At 40.3% G+C, this 20,251-nt stretch overlaps 1 protein-coding gene across 1 annotated transcript in view; it reads left to right on the forward strand.

The window, feature by feature from the left end:
* mpped1 (metallophosphoesterase domain containing 1) overlaps positions 1-20,251 on the forward strand; it is a 97,137-nt gene that overhangs the window by 37,857 nt on the left and 39,029 nt on the right. The window contains exon 4 of the mRNA XM_030720531.1: positions 609-834. Coding sequence (XP_030576391.1) covers positions 609-834 — 226 coding nt within the window. The remainder of the gene's footprint in view (positions 1-608; positions 835-20,251) is intronic.

Consider the following 20,251-nt stretch of genomic DNA (forward strand, 5'->3'; position numbering starts at 1 on the left):
GGATGCATTCAGCTATGCTTCCATTAACAGAAGACAGCAGTGCACTGGGTTGAGACCTTGACTGATGGAGGGAATCTAAGACAGATGTACAGATTTACTAGAAATAAAGAGGAAAACAGCTAGAAAGCCTTGTTGCATGTGAATGCCAAGCCATCTGAGATGGGTTTAATGTTGTCCTCATTTTTCCCTTTCTTTTCTTTTTCCTTCCCAACTCTTTCTGCTACCATGTTTTTCTTTTTTTTTACTTATATGTTCTTCCCATTTCTGTTTCCTACTCTTGTGTCCTTGTCTCCTTTCCTTTTCTCTCTTTTCTCTACCTCTTCTATCATCTGTTACCTAATTTACACATCTCTCCATTTCATTTCTCCTTCTTCCTTCACCCTTGAAAATGATCATCCACCACCCCATTGTTTCACTTCATCTATCTTTCCTTATCATGGAATTTTGCATCCTGGTCACACTCCCCATTCATTCTCATCCTTTTTCTTTCATTTTCCATCCTTCTTACCACCTATGCATTCTCATTCTGTTTCTTCTCCCTTCCCCATTTCCCCCCTTTGCTATCCATAACTTTCACTACTCCACTCACCCCCCTCCTCCCTTCCCAGGTACACTCCCCTATGACATCAAGATAGTAATTGCTGGAAACCATGAGTTGACCTTTGACCAGGAGTTTATGGCAGACCTCATCAAACAGGACTTCTACTACTTCCCTTCAGCCTCAAAGCTCAAGCCAGAGAATTATGAGAACGTCCAGTCACTGCTCACCAACTGCATTTACCTGCAGGACTCCGAGGTCACTGTGCGGGGCTTCAGAATCTATGGCTCCCCCTGGTGAGTAACCTTTTCTTCATCATAGTGAACCTCTAGAACAGGGGTTACACTTAAAGTACTGAGAGTTTTTTCAGACTAACCAGACATGACTGGTCAATACAAATGGTTGACTTGTTTGTTTTTTCATATAGAGATATGTATACATATATAAATGTGTTCACATAAACCATCCAGTAGTAATCAGTCAAATGTAACATATTCTTGTGAGTTTATTTTTTTAAAGAATTTAAATATTAACAAAGTACAGCTTCACAGAATGGAAGATTTGTCTCTATATTGACCTCTTTAGCATGCTCAAGTGACTCCATGGTGTACTGGTTACCATATTTGTCCTACATGTGACAGAGACCTGTTTCAAGACCAGGTTTGCATTGGCTTTGCTCCATTACAGATGGAGTTCTCCCACCATCCATTAATTTAAAATCCTTCTTACACACATTAATACAGGCTTATCTCAAAGACCTCATAGTACCATATCACCCCAATAGAGCACTTCGCTCTCAGACTGCTGGCTTACTTGTGGTTCCTAGGATACTTAAGAGTAGAATGGGAGGCAGAGCCTTCAGCTTTCAGGCCCCTCTTCTGTGAACCCAAACTCTTAGTTTGGATTCGGGAGACAGACAGCCTCTCTATTTTTAAGATTAGGCTTAAAAAGTACCAAGCTCATATACACACAATATACACACCATAAAAAGTGCCTTGAGGTGACTGTTGTGATTTGGTGCTATATAAATAAAATTGAATTGAATTGAATTGAATTGAGCTGAATTATGAGTCTACTTTCTTCAAGGCAGGAAAGTTCTTATTATCAATCCCCACTTTCTTCTTTACTAGCATATCCTTCTAGGAAGTGGAGAACCAAGATACCAAATCTGATTCTCCAAACCAAACATTAATCTTACAATCACTTAATCATTTAGTAATCAAAAAAAAAAAAAGCAGCCTATTTATGTGTATCATTAGGGTTTCATTGCATCTAGATTGAGGCTGAAGTTTGGATTTAAAATGTTCCTACTTTTCTTTCTAAATAACCTTGTGGCAAACCTGAGGCTAGGTAGTATTCAAATAAAACCAATAAACAAGATACACAGTGATACACAGTGAATGGGAGAAATGGGACTGTTAGTGGTTGATCTGTCCATGATATGGGACCAAGCCTAAAATCTTGTTGCATTTTGATTTTTTGTTTTTCCTTTTTTTTTTTTTATACTTTAACATAATCACATAGTTCTGGATAGCTTCCTGATGATGCGTTCAATAGCTTTTTTTGCTGTTTGCAAATGAAACACCAGTTGGAGCGCTGAAGGGACATATTACCCAATGAGGTTGGTATCTTCCTCCACTTTCTTAATCGCTTATCCAATTCAGAGTAGCAGAGGGCTGGAGCTTATCCCAGCTGCCACGGGGTGAGAGGTGGGGCATACCCTGTTCAGGTTGCCAGTAAATTGCAGGGCTAACACAGAGAGACAGCCAATTTAGAATGACTAATTACCCTAACATGCATGTCTTCAGACTGTGGGAGGAAGCCACAGTATGCAGAGAAACCCATGCAAGCCAAGAGAGAAACCGCTGCTAATGCTGTTAAGCACCGCACCACTGGGCTGCCAAGGTTTGTAAAGACAAGTTAAAAACTCCTCTGTTGCAAACAGACTTGGCAGTTTGTTGTCATTCTTTCTTCTTGTTTTGATCCATTGTCAAGGCTGATTGACATTTACATGGCTAACATTTTATTAATCTTTACACAGAATATTTTGAAATGGTGGTTCAACCAATTAATGCACATTCTTGCACTCTTTTGACCCACCCTACAGTATGAGTTAAAATAAAGACACTTAAAACAGAGTTTTGAGGGCTGCAATCGTTCTCAGTTCCTACAGTGTACTTCTGCAAGAGTTTTTTTAATAATGAGAAAGTTCCTGTTGTCTCAGTGCAACTTTAGAATTGCTGAAATTGATCATTTATTTGCTTTTTTATTTAGCCTTTGCTTGCATTGCTTTCACTTTTCTCATGGACTGGCTGTTTTTTTCAGGGTGTGAGCTCATGCATGTGTCTGTGTGAGTGTTTTGATGATGGTCTGTGATATATTTTGTGTGTGTGTGTGTTTTACTGACAGGTTCCCAGGGGCACTGTTTGAGTGTGTGTGTGTGTGTGTGTGTGTGTGTGTGTGTGTGTGTGTGTGTGTGTGTGTGTGTGTGTGTGTGTGTGTGTGTGTGCGTGCGTGCGTGCGTGTGTGTGTGTGTGCCCCCAGTGCTGGGTAATTGGTTTGCTGTGATAGCAGGTTCCCCTGAGTTTATTGCCCAGGCCACTGCAGAGAGCTGCCTGAGGTGGACTGAGAGGAAGATGGAAAAGTCAAGGAAGAAAAAGGAAATAGGGAGTTGGAGAAGTAAAGAACCCATGGAGGGCAGGAATCACAGGAGAGATGTGAACAGAACAGGTAGTACAGAGAACAAGAGGGATGGAGATATAGAAGGAGATTTATTCAAATTCATCAGCTGGCCCTGGCTCATTTAATGGCCACATGATGTGATGAGTGTGTGTGTGTGTGTGTGTGTGAGGAATATCTCTGTGTGAATGTGTGAATGATCATGTCTGGTCATGGGCTTATGCACTCTCGTGTCCTCTCACTTGTCTTGGACTGCATACTTCTCAGTGTGTGTGTGAGTGTGTGTGTGTTTGCATGTAAGCCTCGGGGTGTGTTCCTGCAGCACAGAGGGGCTCCAGCTGGAGGCTCCGTGTGTTCTCTCCCTGTACTGTTTGCTCCCCTCTTACCACCTTCCTTCTTAATCTTTTCCATCTATCCTCATTACTATCCAGCATCCTTTCATTATTCTTTCTCTTTATCTTCTGCTCCTTCTTTTTCTGTTTAGCACCAATCCCCCGCTGCCCCTCTTCTCTCTTTCTTCACCTGTATCATCTGTACACCATTGCCCCTTACTTTCTCATCAGTTGATTGGCACTGCATGTAGCTGGATTACACACATACTCCTGCTTGCTCCAGCCACCCTCCTCACATGCTCAATTCTCCAGCACGAGCAAAACTGCCTGATTATCTGAGTGTTTTCAGTCATGTACCTGTGGGTGTCAAATTTGGCCTGACAGATAATGTAGCCACTACAATATAAAATATATTTGTGCCATAAAACTGTATAAATTCAGTGAAAGAAATTTTAGTCTATAGCAAAAAAAAAAAAAGCAGCTAGCGAGCTGACATGCTTCAAATCTCAGTCATTCTTGAATTAAAAAAATAGGACAGCAACCTTCTTGCAACCAGGAAAAACGGGTGGTTGCCAAGTGATTGAATTTAATATTTTTGCTGTTGCTGACTGATTATTAAAAAAGATGTTCACCTAGAGTTTACACAGGCAATTGCACAGGTTGCCTGGTAAGAAGCAACCTGTCTCTGAATGCCTGTAGTCTCTCTCAGACAGATTGGCAAAGGTTTACAAACAATCGCTCTCTAATTTCTAATTTTAGAAAAACCATCAATTAGTTGGAGTCAGTCAACTTATCTGCTCCATCATTTATTTCACCATGGTGGGATACAATATAATGAATTATACAAACATGAGTTACCAAGGTTTGTGGGAGGCAAATTGCGCTAAATTTAATGCCAAAAATCATGTCTTATTTTGCACCTGATATGTGTGCGTGATAGTTGCTGCTTGGAGTGCTCATTTATTTGGAATTAGAGGGGGAGATACTATCAGAACAAATGCATTATGGCTCAAAGCTGTGAGCACAGTGCCAAAACTTTGTCTCTGTCCTCTCATTCTTTACTCAGTCCTCATCATGAGTGTTTCAAGCCAAGTCCCACATATTTCTGTTCCTCAGTAACACTGGAACACAACATATCTCAACTTAACATAGAGCCTCAGAAGTAGGAGGAAAGTCTCAGTGCAAGCATAGATCCTCTTTTCCTGTTCACAGTGAGCAGAGCAGGTTCCAGTTTTTCAGACTTTTAGTCACTTTTCTACACTGAGATCAGGACATGATGAAATCATCTTTGCATATCTTTTCTTGGTGGTGAACATACACCAAGCAACTTCCATGTTTCTTTATTTCTTTTACTTCCCTTGATAGGCGATACTTTATAGCATATCGATACATGGTACCATATCAAAATGCAGCTATTAATGGAGCTAGATTAATATCTGAAAGTTAGAATATGTTATATGGACTTTAATAAGCTCATACAGTTTCACACAACCTGCAGAAAAACCCAGAGCAATGCGCATATTTATGCACCTGGCACAGTAACAGCAACTTCATTAACGGCTTGGGCTCTGACAGTAAATAATGTATTGTGTTCTTCTACACATTGTACATGCCAGCTGTTACACATTTCAGGTTTTTATGGAGGAATACTTTGTAATAATGCAGCTCTTCTCTTGATGAATCCTGGACTCCAGCTGAGTCTCAGTCCTCAGGACCACACACAGCAACTTCTGTCAGAAGAGTTCATCCTTATACAAGAACTAATTGATTCTTCTTTAGCCTCGTCTTGTTTATCTGAACAGCCACACAACCTGCACTTACACTGTATTGTTTTTGTTTGTACATTGTTCACTCCCTTATTTTGAGCATTCATTATTGAAATGAACTAGCTGCATCTTTCTTTGTTTATACATTTATAAACTGTAAATTTGCCCTTCTTAATAAATCTCACCCAGTCTGTGTCTGAGCGAGTGGGGAGGATTGGATTCTGTGAGGTCCAAAAACTGTTTGCTCGTCAAGTTGAATGTTCACGGCAGGTCAAAATGACTCTCGGGCCACCAGGAAATATCCCGGTGCTCCCAGGTGGGCAGTCTGTCCCTGAGTCCAGTATAGCACACAGTATATCACTGATGCAGACAGCAAAGGATTTGCAACAGACTGCAGCAGATTTGCAGTTTTCACCAATTCATCACAATTAATTACTGTTTAATCACAGATTGCGTGTAATTGCCAATTTGACTCAAACTGATAGCAGACTAAGTCCATCTTATTTTATCACTATTTTATCAGTGTCTTGATGCACTTTGAAGATGGCAACTAACTGAGTCGTTGCAGTCCTGATCTCCATCTATTTCAGTGGTTATGAGATTGTCGGTTGATTGCAGTTATGGGCACCACCAGCTGTAGGTGGTTAAATGAAATCAATTATTTAACCATCTAATAGCCCCTTGAAACCTATAACAGCACCAAAAGACTACTCTTTCAGAATCAATTAATATATTTAATTGTGAAGCCAGTATTAAACATAAGTGTTCTTTTACAATTAAACTGCTAAATTTGGAGCTTTTTTTGGTGAAGTTCCATATGATGCAAAATAGTAGGATTTATGATTAATTACAGCTACAGAGTGATAGAACAATAAGAAAAACTGTGAGATTTTCTTTTTATTCATGCAGCTCCCACTCCCACTCCCACTCCCACTCCCCTCCCCCATACCCCTCTCTTCTTGGTGACTGAAAATCCCTGCCATTTCCGTTCTGTGGATTAATACAACTTAGAACTAGGGTTAAAGGTTCCATTTACAGCCATTAAAAGCAAGCAAGGTCACATCATAATGTTGACAACACTGTGCAAACAGCCTAAATGTATACGCAGTTCAAAAAAGGACTGTGCCAGAAAAATGAGCCAAAACTTTAGTAACAAGATTCAAATATTTGTTATAAAACTTCAAAACAGTGCCGAGCAGCAACCTGAACTCTAGTCCCACAGAGGTTGATTATCTTGTTAATAGTGCTCAACCCCCTGTTATAACTCACGAATGCACACCTAACCTACAACCTATCATTATGTACAGCTCCCTTCAATACTACTGATACTTATTTAGAGTCCTTCTCTCTGATCTTTCTGTGTTAACTTCAATAGTTTCTTCCTCCAAACCTCAATGTGTGTGTTAGACCCCATTCCTACAAAACTGCTCAAAGAAGTCTTACCATTAATTAATGCTTCGATCTCAAATACAATCAATCTATCTTTATTAATGGGCTATGTGCCACAGGCCATTTAACCCCTCAACACTTACAGCTGGTTTCCCAGTCATGGAACAGGATGAGAATGAATGGATGAACTGAATTGGTTAGCACCTCAAAGCAAGAAGGTTTTGGACTCCAGCCGGGGCCTTTCTGTATGGTGGTCTCCCTATGAATGAATGCATGGCTACTCTGGCTTCATCCCATCGTCCAAACACAAAGAAGGTGGGTTGTGATGGACTGGTGACCTGTCCAGGTTATACCTTGCCTCTCCTGTGACAGCTGGAAGAGGCTTCAGTACTCTTGAAACTGTAAATTGGATTAGATCTCAAGAAAATGGAAAATTTTAATCTCTGTAACAGGTGACAAATAAGAGGAAAAATCATACATTAAATCTACTGAAGAGCATTCTTCTAAAAGATATCACTTCTTTCTGCGTTTTGAAGATGGTGGTGGAGAGCACTGCCTGGTTGAGCTCAGGTGAATGTAAAGGCCGTAACATAAAATTCACATCATTTTCTTCCTCATCAAACCGATCAGTGAGCCTTCATACCATATGGATGGGAGCATTATGATGATATTATGAGACCACTGTCATTAGTATACAAATCTTTCATCATATGATAAAAGAGATAACTCAGAACAACTTTGTATTAATTTGCATGAATTTATTTATTTTTATTTTATTTTTTTTATTTTGTTTTAATCTGTCTTTATCTCAGGCAGGTAAGAGAGCAATGGAGAAAAACGAAAAAGCAAAGAGAACAGTGACTCTGTTCTCTGTTCTCTCCTTTTCCATTTCCTGAACAGTGACAGGCTCGGTTTCTTCTTTTCTTGCTGTCACCTCCTTTCGTTATACATCCCATCGTCTGCCACCATCTTCATCACTTTGTGTCTCCTCTTCCTCCTCCATTCCTCCATCCATCTGGCTTCACGGGCCGTTAACTCCTTCACCGCTGCGGTCCTTCACTCCTACTTCATCCTCTCCTATCTCTTTCTTTCTTCCTCCCAGCAGGCTCCTGAAGCCCATCCCATACATGGATCACTCTGTCTTATACACACACAAATGTACATGCAACCCTTTACTATGCCAGCTGATATTAAATCATTCATGCACCTTTCTTCCAAAACTTTCACAATTTGTCACTTCAAGTATTGAAAAGTCAGACAGATCTGGGGGTGCTGCTCCAGTTCCTCACTCCTGAGGCTAATGTGATTTTACAAGCCATTTGTCACGACCATATTGCAGAGATCCTCTGTCTGAGAGCTGAAGGGACAGATATGGAGAACCCATGTGCATTTTTCAGCCTTTGTGCTCTCGGAGTGGATGATCCCAAAAGTCAAAAAAACTGTTTTGTAGTATGTTGCAAGAACTGAACCAGTGTATGGCTGCTGTCAGAGTAAATGGGACTTACTGGTTTCAGTGCGAGTTGATTTTCTGTGACTATTTCCTCATTGCTTTGTGAAAAGCCACTCAGTCTGACTTTGTCCTCACTCCACGCACACAATAATTCTGGGCAAAGTAGCATGTGAGGCCATTTGGCATATTTTTTCCTGTGCCAATCTTAATGTGAGGTAACACATTAAGAGAGTGTCCCATTTCTATTTCACATTCTGAAGCTGGAAGGGTTCATATGGTGTTGATCCCCACTGTGAAACACTCTATCACAGTACTGTTGGAATACTAAAATAATGTGTGATATACATGATGCAGCCTCATCATAATTGGATGATATTCTTCACATTAATATTATTTCTTATCAAAAGATGGGGAAGTTTGGGTTGTTTATTATCAGCTAAAAACTGGCCACCAGTCCCTCTCCCTCGAGCTCCCTCCCCAAGCCTGGCTCCAGGGTGGGGCCCCCGGTAACCCTAACCCAGGCAGGGTAAACAGTTCCCTTGGTGACTCTTCCATAGGGATTGTTGCAATCGCTCTTTGTCTGGCCCCTCTTCCTGGACCAATTTGCCATGGGAGACCCTACCAGGGGGACAAGCCCCCAGACAACACTGCTCCTGGGATCACTGGGACACACAAACCCCTCCACAATGATAAGGTGGCGATTCATGGAGGAGTTATATGCAGGAGATCACACACCTCAGTCTCCCCCCGGTAAGGTCTATGCCAGGGTGCTGGAAAGGAGGATCTGTACGTTAGTCGAACCTCTGCTTCAGGAGTTTAAGTATCTCGGGGTCTTGTTCACGAGTGACGGGAGAAGGGAACGTGAGATTGACAGACGGATCTGGGCTGCATCTGCAGTGATGCGGACGCTGTTGTCTGTCGTGGTAAAGAGGGAGCTGAGCGTGAAAGCGAAGCTGTCAATTCTACGTCAGTCTATGTCCCCACCCTCACCTATGGTCATGAGCTTTGGATAGTGACTAAAAGAACGAGATCGCAAATACAAGCGGCAGAAAAGAGCTTCCTCCAAAGGGTGGCTGGCCTCTCCCTTCGAGAGAGGGTGAGGAGTGCAGATTCGGGAGGGGCTGAAAGTAGAGCTGCTGCTCCTCCACACTGACAGGAGCCGGTTGAGGTGGTTCAGGCATCTGACTAGGATGCCTCCTGGGTGAGGTGTTCCGGGCATGTCCTACCGGGAGGAGGCCCCGGGGCAAATCCAGGACACGCTGGAGAGATTATATCTCTCAGCTGGCCTGGGAACGCCTTGGGATCCCCCCTGACGAGCTGGAGGAGGTGGTTGGGGAGAGGGAGGTCTGGACTTCTCTGCTTAGGCTCTGCTTAGGCTGCTGCCCCCGCGACCCGGAGAAGTGGGAGAAAATCGATGGATGAATGGACGGATATTATATGCAGGGACAGACTGGCAGTGCTGTGGCGTACAGAGCCTATGGAATGACAATGACTTTCAGCAACTTGAACAGTCAGAGTAATGATAAGCAACACAAAGTGGATGTCCACCCAGCAAAAATCTTAGGATGACTTTGGTAAACATCAGAACAACATTGAGGTTTGGTCAGTTTTCTCGGGTCTCTGAAAAGAAAAAAAGTAATTTTACTTCTAAAATTGTTTGAAAAGCGAAAAGACATCTCTTCCTCTTCAGCGCCTCTGTAAAACTCCTCAAAAGGCTAGAGTAATCAAACCTGGACCTTTAGTCTTATGAGGTGACATTTCTTACTGCTGCACCACATTGCCTCAATTATATACTGTATGGGACATACCAACTTATAGTTGGTAAAAAGCATGCATTTGAAAACTGACAGCCCTCCTTCTCTTACAGTTTTCTCATCTGTTTTAATTCTCTATCAACAAATGGTTAATGCATAGGCACTTACTTCATAAAATGAATCACACAGAATTCGAACCTCACTTTCCCAGCTGGACGTTCTCTGTTTAATCACCTGCACCTTACTTTCTGTGTGGAGTTCTTGGCTCACATCAGTCTAATTTCTGTGTGTGCTGTTAATGAACATGCAGTGAATCTAAAAGTTTCATGTGTTGCTTATAGTTGTTCAGAAGAGAAAAAATATGAATTCTTTAAAAATTATGATTGCTTTTTTGGTATCCTATACAGTCTATAAATCCAATACAGACTATCTTCTATAAACTGTATTACCAATATACAGTTATATAATTTACACGCATATGAAAAATTATTTTCTGTGTACTAGATAATAATTAGGAAAAATACATGCCTTGAGGCAACTACTTGCTGTGATTTGCTGCTATATAAATAAAATTCAATTGAAAGAAATTGTCCATATTAGGTTTGTTCAATCTACATGTCTGCATACTGCCACACCCCCCCGGGTGAAGTGGAGAAGAGAACCCTGTGTCTCTAAGGCAAGAAAGCAGGAGAAAGTCAGACTGAAGAAGTTGGTCAATTCTGCTCAAAGAGAAACTCAGAAAAGGCAGTTTTCCAAAGTGTTTCCACCAGAACAACTGTTAAAAAATTAATTATAAATAATACAGATTCTCCAGTTTCTGTGGGATAGTGCCACGACATGAGACTAAGCAATGACATCCAGCAAGATACAAGTCATTTAAAATGAAAGATAACTTAATATAAGATAAAAGTTATAATTTTCCCAGTCTCATCTAAGATAAGGAATACTAAAATATGTTTAAATTAAAAGTTGAAACTCTGCACCTTTTCATTTAGTGTTTTTTTCTTTACATGTAATTGTAATTTTGAGCATTTTCTGTCTCATGATGTTTTGGAAAACTGTAAATAATGACCAAAAGGGAATAATAATAATAATAATAATAATAATAATAATAATAATAATACTGTTTTGCGGCAGCAGTAGTATTAATATTCATTTTAAAGGCTTGCGTGTAAATTTCCAAAGATGTTCGTGCACACGGGCAGAAGGAATTTTACATTTGTCTGTGACAAATTCATCGACAAAAATATTGAAAAATCACTAATTTGTGAAATGCTTTATGTGCACAATTTGCACACAGATTTGTGCCTACGCATTGTTAGTAAATGAGAGCCAATTGTTAATAGTCCTTTTAAAATAAGAGGCAATCCCACAAAATCCCACAGTCAGTCATGGTTGACCTGCAGCCAAATAGGTTTCCGTTCCAGTGTGTCTCATATTGTAAGTAAGACATTTGGCAGTGGAGCTCTACAGGCCAACAGATGCTTTTTTAACATTTTCACCTAAGTTTAAATGTTTTTAACTCATTGGCATATTTGCCTCCTTCAGATTGCCTGGTGTGAATTTACATCACCTCTTTGTATTGACTGGACTTTAAATGGCGTTGCCTTCACTTTACATTTGGTGGGAACACACCATGAGAAACCATAACTTCCTGCATTTTCCTTTTACTTGAGGTGCTTGTCAAAGAAATGCTACTTTATTGAAAAAAATTAAATTCTAAAGCAATATTTGTGCTAGTGAGAATAAATAAAATATGCTGCCCTCTCACCTAAATTGTATATACTTAATTTGATACTAAAATTACATTACTTAAGTACATGCAATGGTGTGCAGCTGTGATTTATTTGCTAAACAGTTAACGCTTAGATAAGCGCTGCATAGAAAATATTATGCAGCCTTATTTAGGCTACTATTTTTATGGGATGTCAACGTTTTTCCACCAAATAAATTGTCTTACATTTGCTCTCTCTCAGTGAGGCTTCAAGATGTATCGCCATAAAGAATAAATAATGATCCTGCCAAGTGAGACTTTTACAATTATTCCTGTATATTATTTTTTCAGTAATTTTTCAAAAGACAAAAACATCTTTTGATGCGGAATTGTGTGCTTCATCATTATAAGCTTCCCTCAGAGATAATAATAAAAGTCAGTATTTGTGATAGAGTTTTTCTCATATACATAAAATGCTAGATGTGTGCATTCCTGCATTTAGGAATAATTAAGGATTTCTAAGCAAAAAAAATTCTGAGGACTTATCTTTCATTTATTAATTACAACTGAACTCCATCTTTATAATGCTGTGCTGAATCCTGCTTTAAAAACACCAGTGTTTGAAAATCAAATATTCACACAAAAAGTACATAATAGTTTCACCAGCTGGTATCACAGATCTTGGATGCTCGGTATCTCAGAACTACTCTCTACTCATAATTTAGCAACTAAGATTCTAGGCAGCAGAAACCAATCTGGCAACCTCGGCAGATGACATCTGAGTCATTATTAATAATGAGCTGCATGGCCGGGACACACAGCTTTGCACATTTATGGAACCGCTCCTCCACGAGCACAAATGCAGCCATGAGTGTGCGCTTCTCGCTCTGTGCAACTTTTTTTTCCATCAGTAGCCAATTAAGAACAAACTCATGTCTGACAGAGTGAAAACTTTTGTTTTCCATTACAATAATTCACTCTTTTTGGAATATTTTTCATGTATTGCCTTGAATTTATATTACATTTTCCTAATTAGGGGCCAACAATTTATGTTCATTTTTTTCCAGCAGAGGTAATCTTCACACTTTACACATTTGCTAAGTTAAAGATTCTCACAGGTAAAAGTTTATTCAGATTTATTAGCAGCTTAGCTTCTGTCTTGAGTCCAGAAAGCATCGAGGGGGTCAGATTTGCATGTAGTTGCGTCAGTGAGTAAATCTGAATGTATGGGTTTATGGCGAATTGCGCAAGGAATTTTAAGCAATAATATTAGTTTATTTGTCTGTTTTTAAAATGAATTTAAAGAAATAAACAAATTCAGTTTTCAGAATAAAACTGTTAATGCAGGATTTGCAATCTCTGGACATTTTCTCTACTTTCTTACTTTTTTATGCGTAAATTCAATAAATTTATGATCATAGAATAACTTGTGTTAAGATGAAAATAATCATTGCATTATAGCTCTACAGAACATATTGATATAATGTTTGTGTGTTGCTCACTTTACACATGACAAAACAAATGTGAAACTAAAATTACATCTATTAATCAGCATGGTGTTTTAATACAGGAGGGAGGTGGTATGTGTGTGTTGAATCAGGCGCTACAGGTCTGTCAGTAAAGGGTAGAAAAGCAGGCTCTGAAAAATCACGTTCCCACTAAACTAAGTAATGATGCATGATGAGGAGTTTCTCCTGGATTACATTTGTTTGTGACGTATCGCAGAGTTTCCATACTGTCACAGGCAGCCCGTCATATATGATAGGGTAGTATTTGTCACTCTTAAGACCAAGAAAATGGAGGCAAAGCTAAAATTAAATTGTGTATTTTACACTAACCAAACCAAATTTTCTTAAACCTAACCAAGTATTTCGGTGCCTGAACCTAACAAAAGAGACACAGAAAATTAAGTCTAAACAAAGTCTCAAAATAACATCCCCAGACTTTCTCCCTGGTGAGCATTGAACCTTCAGTGTGTGGACAGAGTTCTCTTACTCAGATAAATAAAGATCCTGTCATTTTTTTACATAGGGCTGAAAGAAGCTTCATAATGGACTCCCACTGCTTCTCTACTCTTTAACTGATAAAAATCACCAACTGTTCTCTTACCTGACTGTGACTCTCAGGATTGAGCTTATTGGTTTCTGCTGAAGTTCCTCCTATCTCACCCTGCCCATCATTATCAATGCAACAGTGCAGCCGAATTACATGTTTTTTTATTGGTGGTAGACAACAGTGGCATAAAAGAATATCAGGCTTTGATACTCACATGATCCTTGTTAGCTGGATACAGTCATTGTTGGGACCTATTTTCCAATTTTCTATGCAAGAAAAGACATGCAAAGCCCTGGCAGGTGTCTATTTAGCTTCAGGCTCCTCAACAGATGCTTAGAATAATTGAATTTAAGGGGCCAGCAATTATAGCTTAGGAACTAATGGGGTTAGAGGCTTGATTCTAAATTCTGAGAGAATGTTTTACAGACTGAAAATATAGTCTAGCTTAAGTGTTGCTTGTTGCATTACTATCCTTGTCAATTTATTCTTAAGTCTTTTTTTTTTTTTTAAACTCAGGTGGAAGGTTGAGGCAGTGAAAGCAGCATCTAGGAAAAGCGAGTGAGGACAGGCAGGGGGCCGGAGAGGAAAGTCTCCTATAAGTGTTGATCCAAACAAGTCAAATTTCTTTAAACGTATATAATGATTGTCTCTGAGGAGTGGATAATAGGCAGAGAGATGGCTCATTCACAGACATACAGAAATCACAAAGGCATGAGAGGGACAAAGTAGTCTGTTTGTTGACGGGGGATTTGCATGGAGTGACAGGGGAAAGAAAGCGAGAGACCCTGTTTTCTTCTTTAAATGAAAAAGGCAGAAATTTATCGCTCCCCACTGCTCCGTGTGGAATAATTAAGGACGGAGATGCAAAAGACTCCTTAATTAGATTTTTTAATTATTGAGGATTCACTTCTCCTTCTATAGTGGCCCAATTAAGAAAGCTCATCAAAAACTAAAGAGATGAAGAGAGGCCGTTTTCCTCTTTCTTCATCCTCCTCCTCCTCCCTGTCCCCCTCCATCTCATCATCCTCCTCCCTCTCTTCCTCCATCTCCTCTTTCTCAGCTCCCTCATTTGACAGAAATGGACTACCTGCGTTTTGTTTGATGGCTTGTCCTCACTGATGAGCGGGAAATGGAAGGGACTCTCACTGACTTTAATTAACTTGCTTGTTTTCACAGCCCTGGTGAAAGTAAGACAGAAAGGGGGAGGGGTGGAAAAAGAAGAGGTAAAATACAGTTGTAATATGCAGAGCTTTTCCTGTAGTGATAATGAGTCTAATGATGGTGGAGATGGCATCAAGGTAATGTGACCTTGTTTCTCTTCTTTAAGCTTTTAGAGTTTGCTTTGTTCTTGCTCTGATGAGGAGAGACTTCAGAGAAAGAGTTTTGAAAGATGGAGGGAAACGGCAAATAAGTGACAAATCCAACTTTTTAAAAGACACTATCAGTGGAGATGTGTGTGTTTTAGTCCGTTGACTACAAACTGGGTTTAGTTTAAATTATTGGCAACCATCCTGTAAATCTTTCAGTCAGTTTTAAACTAATTTCTTGCCTTCCAGGCAGCCATTGGTTTCATTTCATTTCAGGATGCTGTGAAAAGAACTTGCAGGAACTTTTAGGTAGAGAGCTATTCCATAACTAAATCCATTTTACAGTGTTGTGTTTTTGTAGCATGGTTCCACTTAGTGACCATTTTAAAGAGACATCCTGACATGTTTATGTACACTCACTTCAGGGTGTAAAAAGGTGGCTACTCTGTTCAGTTCAGAAAGTACACTGTATTACCAAAGGTTTTCACTCATGAACTTCAGTGCCGTCCCATTTTGAATCCTTAGGCTTTAAAATGATGTCCTTTGCAGCTGTAATAGCTTCAACTCTTCTGGGAAGGCTTTCCGCAGGTTTAGGAGTGTTTATGGGAATTTTTGACCATTCTTCCAGGAGCACATTTGTGAGGTCAGACACTGATGTTGGAGAGTCCTTCCTCGCAGTCTCAACTCTAACTCATCCTAAAGGTGGTCTGTTGGGTTGAGGTCAGGACTCCTTGCAGACCAGTCAAATTGTTCTGCACCAAACTTGCTCATCCATGTCTTTATGGACTTTGCTTTGTGGACTGTGCCCTTTTCTGTTAATCAGACAGGATTTGAATGTGTCAGCTTCCTGTATGAAGGAGCACCTAGTCAGTTTTCCATAAAAAGTCATGGCAGCTTTCTTACTAGGTCACACTTAGTCATTCCATACTACATTTCAACACTGCATAAGTCTGCAGACCACCATTCTCAGTTTCTTCAAATTGTGTCTGAGGTTCTGGGACAATGGTTCCCTGGAAAAGTAAGAATTAACTACACTTGGGAATTTAATATGAATACAGACGTTATTCCAGGAGATGATGTTTCCACAGCTTTCAGTTTTTACAGTGCACGTCAGCTCTGAAGATTTTTCTCAGATGTCAATTTGTGAATAAAGTTAAGACATCCACATACCAGCTGATTGGCTGCAACAGATAAATGCTTTCAGGTGGTAACAACTGGTCACTCCTAGCAACTCTTTTGTGAATGAATTTCAACAGGAATGCCAATCAGTACCTCCTGGTGTTTATATGGAGTTTGTAATTTATGCTAAAGGGTTGGAAAGAGTTGAGCTCAGTGAACTTTGTGAAAACAGAGTTTACTTCAGAGAAAGCTATTTATTTACCTGTCTGCATGTTTTTAACATTTGGATCTGAAGAACTCACATTAGATATCAAACACGTTATGGTTTTATCTTCTTCTTATCAACACCAGCTAACCAAGAATGGACCAGTGCACCTGATAGTCAGTCCTTATGTGATTTTAGCCTTAGCTTAAACCAGTACCAAACATCATTATTGAACCTACAAATAATGGTTTTGCTAAATAAATGACTCTGAAAATGATGATGTCACAATTTTCTTCACTGCAAATGAGCAAACAAAGCTAATAATTGCAAAGTGATATGGGTTTTTCATAGATTGTTATTAAATAAGCAATTCTTTGATGTTTTTTAAACTAAAGCTGTGCAGCTACCACACAGCCTTTCCACGTTGATTTTCATTATGTACTCACATGAACCGAAATCAATGGCTGCCTGGGAGGAAGGCAATCAATCTAAAAAATGTTATGTATGCACTGAAATGCTGTTTTCAGTACTGTAATGTATGCACAGTTTGTAGTCAGTGGGCTATAACATGCAGCAGTCTGCTCCTGTAAAGATAAAAAGATGGTGAAACATACAGTTGGGAGTTCATGCTTTTCTAGGCCTCCTCACCAGAGCCCAGACTAAATTAACATCCGAGTCACTCTGAGATTCTAAAGCCCCCCAGAGACTTGTTCTCTCCTCTATCGTCTCCCCTCCTCCATCCTTCTATCCCTTCTCCCACACCGCCATCCCCATAGCGCTTGCATTCCCAAAGGACCCAAATAAAGTAGCCTACGAACACTGAACATTAATAAACAGATACTTAAGGGGGTTGGTAAAGGATAGAAGGAAAAGAATTTGGCCTACTTTAACACTTGTCACTACCCCCCACTACCACCACCTTCTCCACATTCCTTTTTCTGTCTTCCTGTTCCTCTTCAATTTCATCTCTATCTCCTTTCTAAGTGCTGTCTGCTGCCCTGTAGCAGAATAAACAGTTATGGAAGGAGAAAGAGCAGACGGGAGGACTTTACTGTGTCGTTTCCCTTAAGGGATTTCTCTTTAAATTACCTGTTAAATGGCCTCTAGGGGTAGGACTTATGTGCATGGGTGTGTGTCAGCATTTGTATGTGTATTTGTGTTATGGCATGCTCTGGGGCATTTTCCTCCATTTCACACATGCCTTCCCTGCTCAAGGCAAGTAGAATTGTCGGGGAAAAAAAAGAAATTAAAGTGATTCCGTCCTTATGTTCCTCTTCGCTTCATTCTCTTTCTTTCCGCCTTAACACACACACACACACACACACACACACACACACACACACACACCCACACACACACACACACACACACACACACACACACACACACACACACAGCTCTCCCTACGTCTCTGTCTTTCTGTCTCCCCAGTTTATCAGTGAGTGGTGATGTTCAGGGTTTGACCACAGAGTCAGGGGAGGCAGGATGCAGTGGATGCTGAAAGAAATGTCCATGCAGGGAAGTCACACTGTCTCATTTTCCCCTTCCTCTAAATGCTGCTTCAGTTGTTGCAGCTGTTTTGCACAAACAAATGTGAAACAAGGCAGATTAACTCAGAGTGAACCACTTGCATTAAAATGAGTGTTTCAAGCAAGATAAACATGTTGATGCACTGAAGCACGTTTTCTCGCCAATTTTCGTTTTAGGGAATGCTGAGATTCCCATTGTTGCATACTCTCACACTGCTAGGACTATTTAATTGTAATTCACATAGTTATTTTCTTGAGAAAGGTTACCGTTTATTATTTTGTAGTGAATGTATCACTATTTTTTTTTATAAATGATAAACATAAGCTTATCAGAACTGAAACCAGAATAAACGAACTGCTGTTTTTCTATGTAGTTTTTAAAAGTAAAACATATCGTAATTCAAGCTAATAAACACAAACTTTTTTGCACCAAGGCAAAAAAGCAGCCTCAGCCTTGTAGAATGTGGAAAGGAAATGAAGCATTAATGCTACTCTTATAATTATTTCTCTTTTGTTTTCTTTAAAAATCACCGATGTACTAATTTGTCTGGTTTCATGGAATGAAACTTAGGAGTAATTAGGTATTTCATCCATATTCTTCTTCAGTGCTGTTGCACTGACCATAATATAAAATCACCTTTAAAGCAGAATATTGCAGTTCATGTCCTACCTGAAAAAACTTATTGCAGATGTTCCCTACATGGGAAATGTGATTTGCCTTGAGACAGGTCTAACATGTCTTGGGGCTGAAGTGCATGCTGTGTATTACTGAGACTGCTGTCTGTGGTATGGTTGTCTCGCTGCTTCTGTGACAAATTTCTCCCTGTTTGATTGTGGCATGGCAGTGCAAAATAGTGGCTCCAGTATTTCCCTCAGTGCTGGGCTGGAAATTTCTCAGGACGACGTGATGTTCTTTGCATTTTGCCAGTTAATCACTAGTCCCAGCCAGTTTCTTTTTTATTGAAGTAATTAAAGTGTTTTGGGTGATTTTTTTTCCTTAAATCTAATCAAATACTCAGTTAAAATGGGTATTCTTCCAAGAACTAATTTGCATCTGAAACAAGAGCAATTAATTCACCCAAATGGCAGGAATTTGAGAAATTATTATTGATTCTTGAATTCTGACTTAAATAACTTGTTAAGGTGCATGTTTATTAGCAACAAAACCAAGGAACACATATTGGTAGGATTTAAAGGCTCAACACTGGACTCAAATCAGGTTTCCTATGAACAGAATATTTTTTGCAGTGTGCAGGGACTACCTCCAGGGCAGCTCGGTGATCTGCGCTGCAGCGTGTCCCTTCTGCTGCACTGGCAGGGCTTACCACTTGCCCAAAACCCATCCTGGTTGAAGGAGAGGAAGCCACCCTGCCACCTCTCTTTCCAGGCCGCTACCCATCCGCATCACCTCCTCCACTTCCCCTGAAAAAGCCACTAGCACTGGATGATCTGGCTAATCTCCATGATTCACATGCTGAAGCGCAGGAGTCCGGAGGAGAGATGATGAGCTAAGAGAAGGGGAGGGGATGGAGGTGTCTGGTGGTAGTGGGGTACTCTCTTCCTTTTTTTCCTCTTTTCTTTCTGTTCCTTTCTTCTCTCCCCCGCCCCTCGTTTCCTTCTCTTCACCGGAGAACTTTGAAATAATTTGCGTCTCGTGGGTTTTTTTTACATATTCTAATTTCCAACTAAATGGGACATCTGTTTGAGAAAAGGAAGATTTGCCACGGTTGCCAAGGCAACTATCACTCTGAAAGAAGGGGAGGGGGGTAGGTTGCGGGAGGAAAGGGAAAAAAAGAAGTCCAACAGCTTTTATGGACAGAATTAGACTTTGGTGGAATATTATCCCTGCAAGACAAACAGCAGTGAGGCCTGTTGTCTTCTTCTCTCCTCCCATCATTCTCCCCCTCTTAGTGTTTTCATCATCTGTTATCCCAGTTCCCCCTCTCCCCTTCTGTCTGTTTGTCTCTCTTTATCAATTCTTTTCATTTTCACACCCTCATATTCACCTCCCTTTTTCCCGTTTCCCTTCCTAGCCCCTCTTTTTCTCTCTTTCTGTGTCCCTCATGCTGCAGCATCATCAGAAATATCAGCGTGAAATCTGCCTCCAATTAGAGGCATAAAGCCCCCACCCCCACCTGCGTCCAGCCCCCAGCCGCCCACCCATGACAGCTTTTCCACTGTCTGAGGCATCTCATCCACCAAGCTGAAGCCCACCTCACACTCTCTGGTAATTGGTTATTGTTTGGAACAGGAAGGGACAAATGTGCTTCCCCCAGCGCTTCTAAATGCAACTTAAACTGCCCTTCATTATGAATGCACAGTAAAGAATGGGGCGGGGGGGTGTCACATGCTGCAATCCAGGCATGACAAGAGAAGGTGGAGAAGGATTTCTTCTTCCTTCCCTCGACATTTCA

Source organism: Archocentrus centrarchus, chromosome 23, assembly GCF_007364275.1.
Source record: "Archocentrus centrarchus isolate MPI-CPG fArcCen1 chromosome 23, fArcCen1, whole genome shotgun sequence".
NCBI classification, from domain to species: domain Eukaryota; kingdom Metazoa; phylum Chordata; class Actinopteri; order Cichliformes; family Cichlidae; genus Archocentrus; species Archocentrus centrarchus.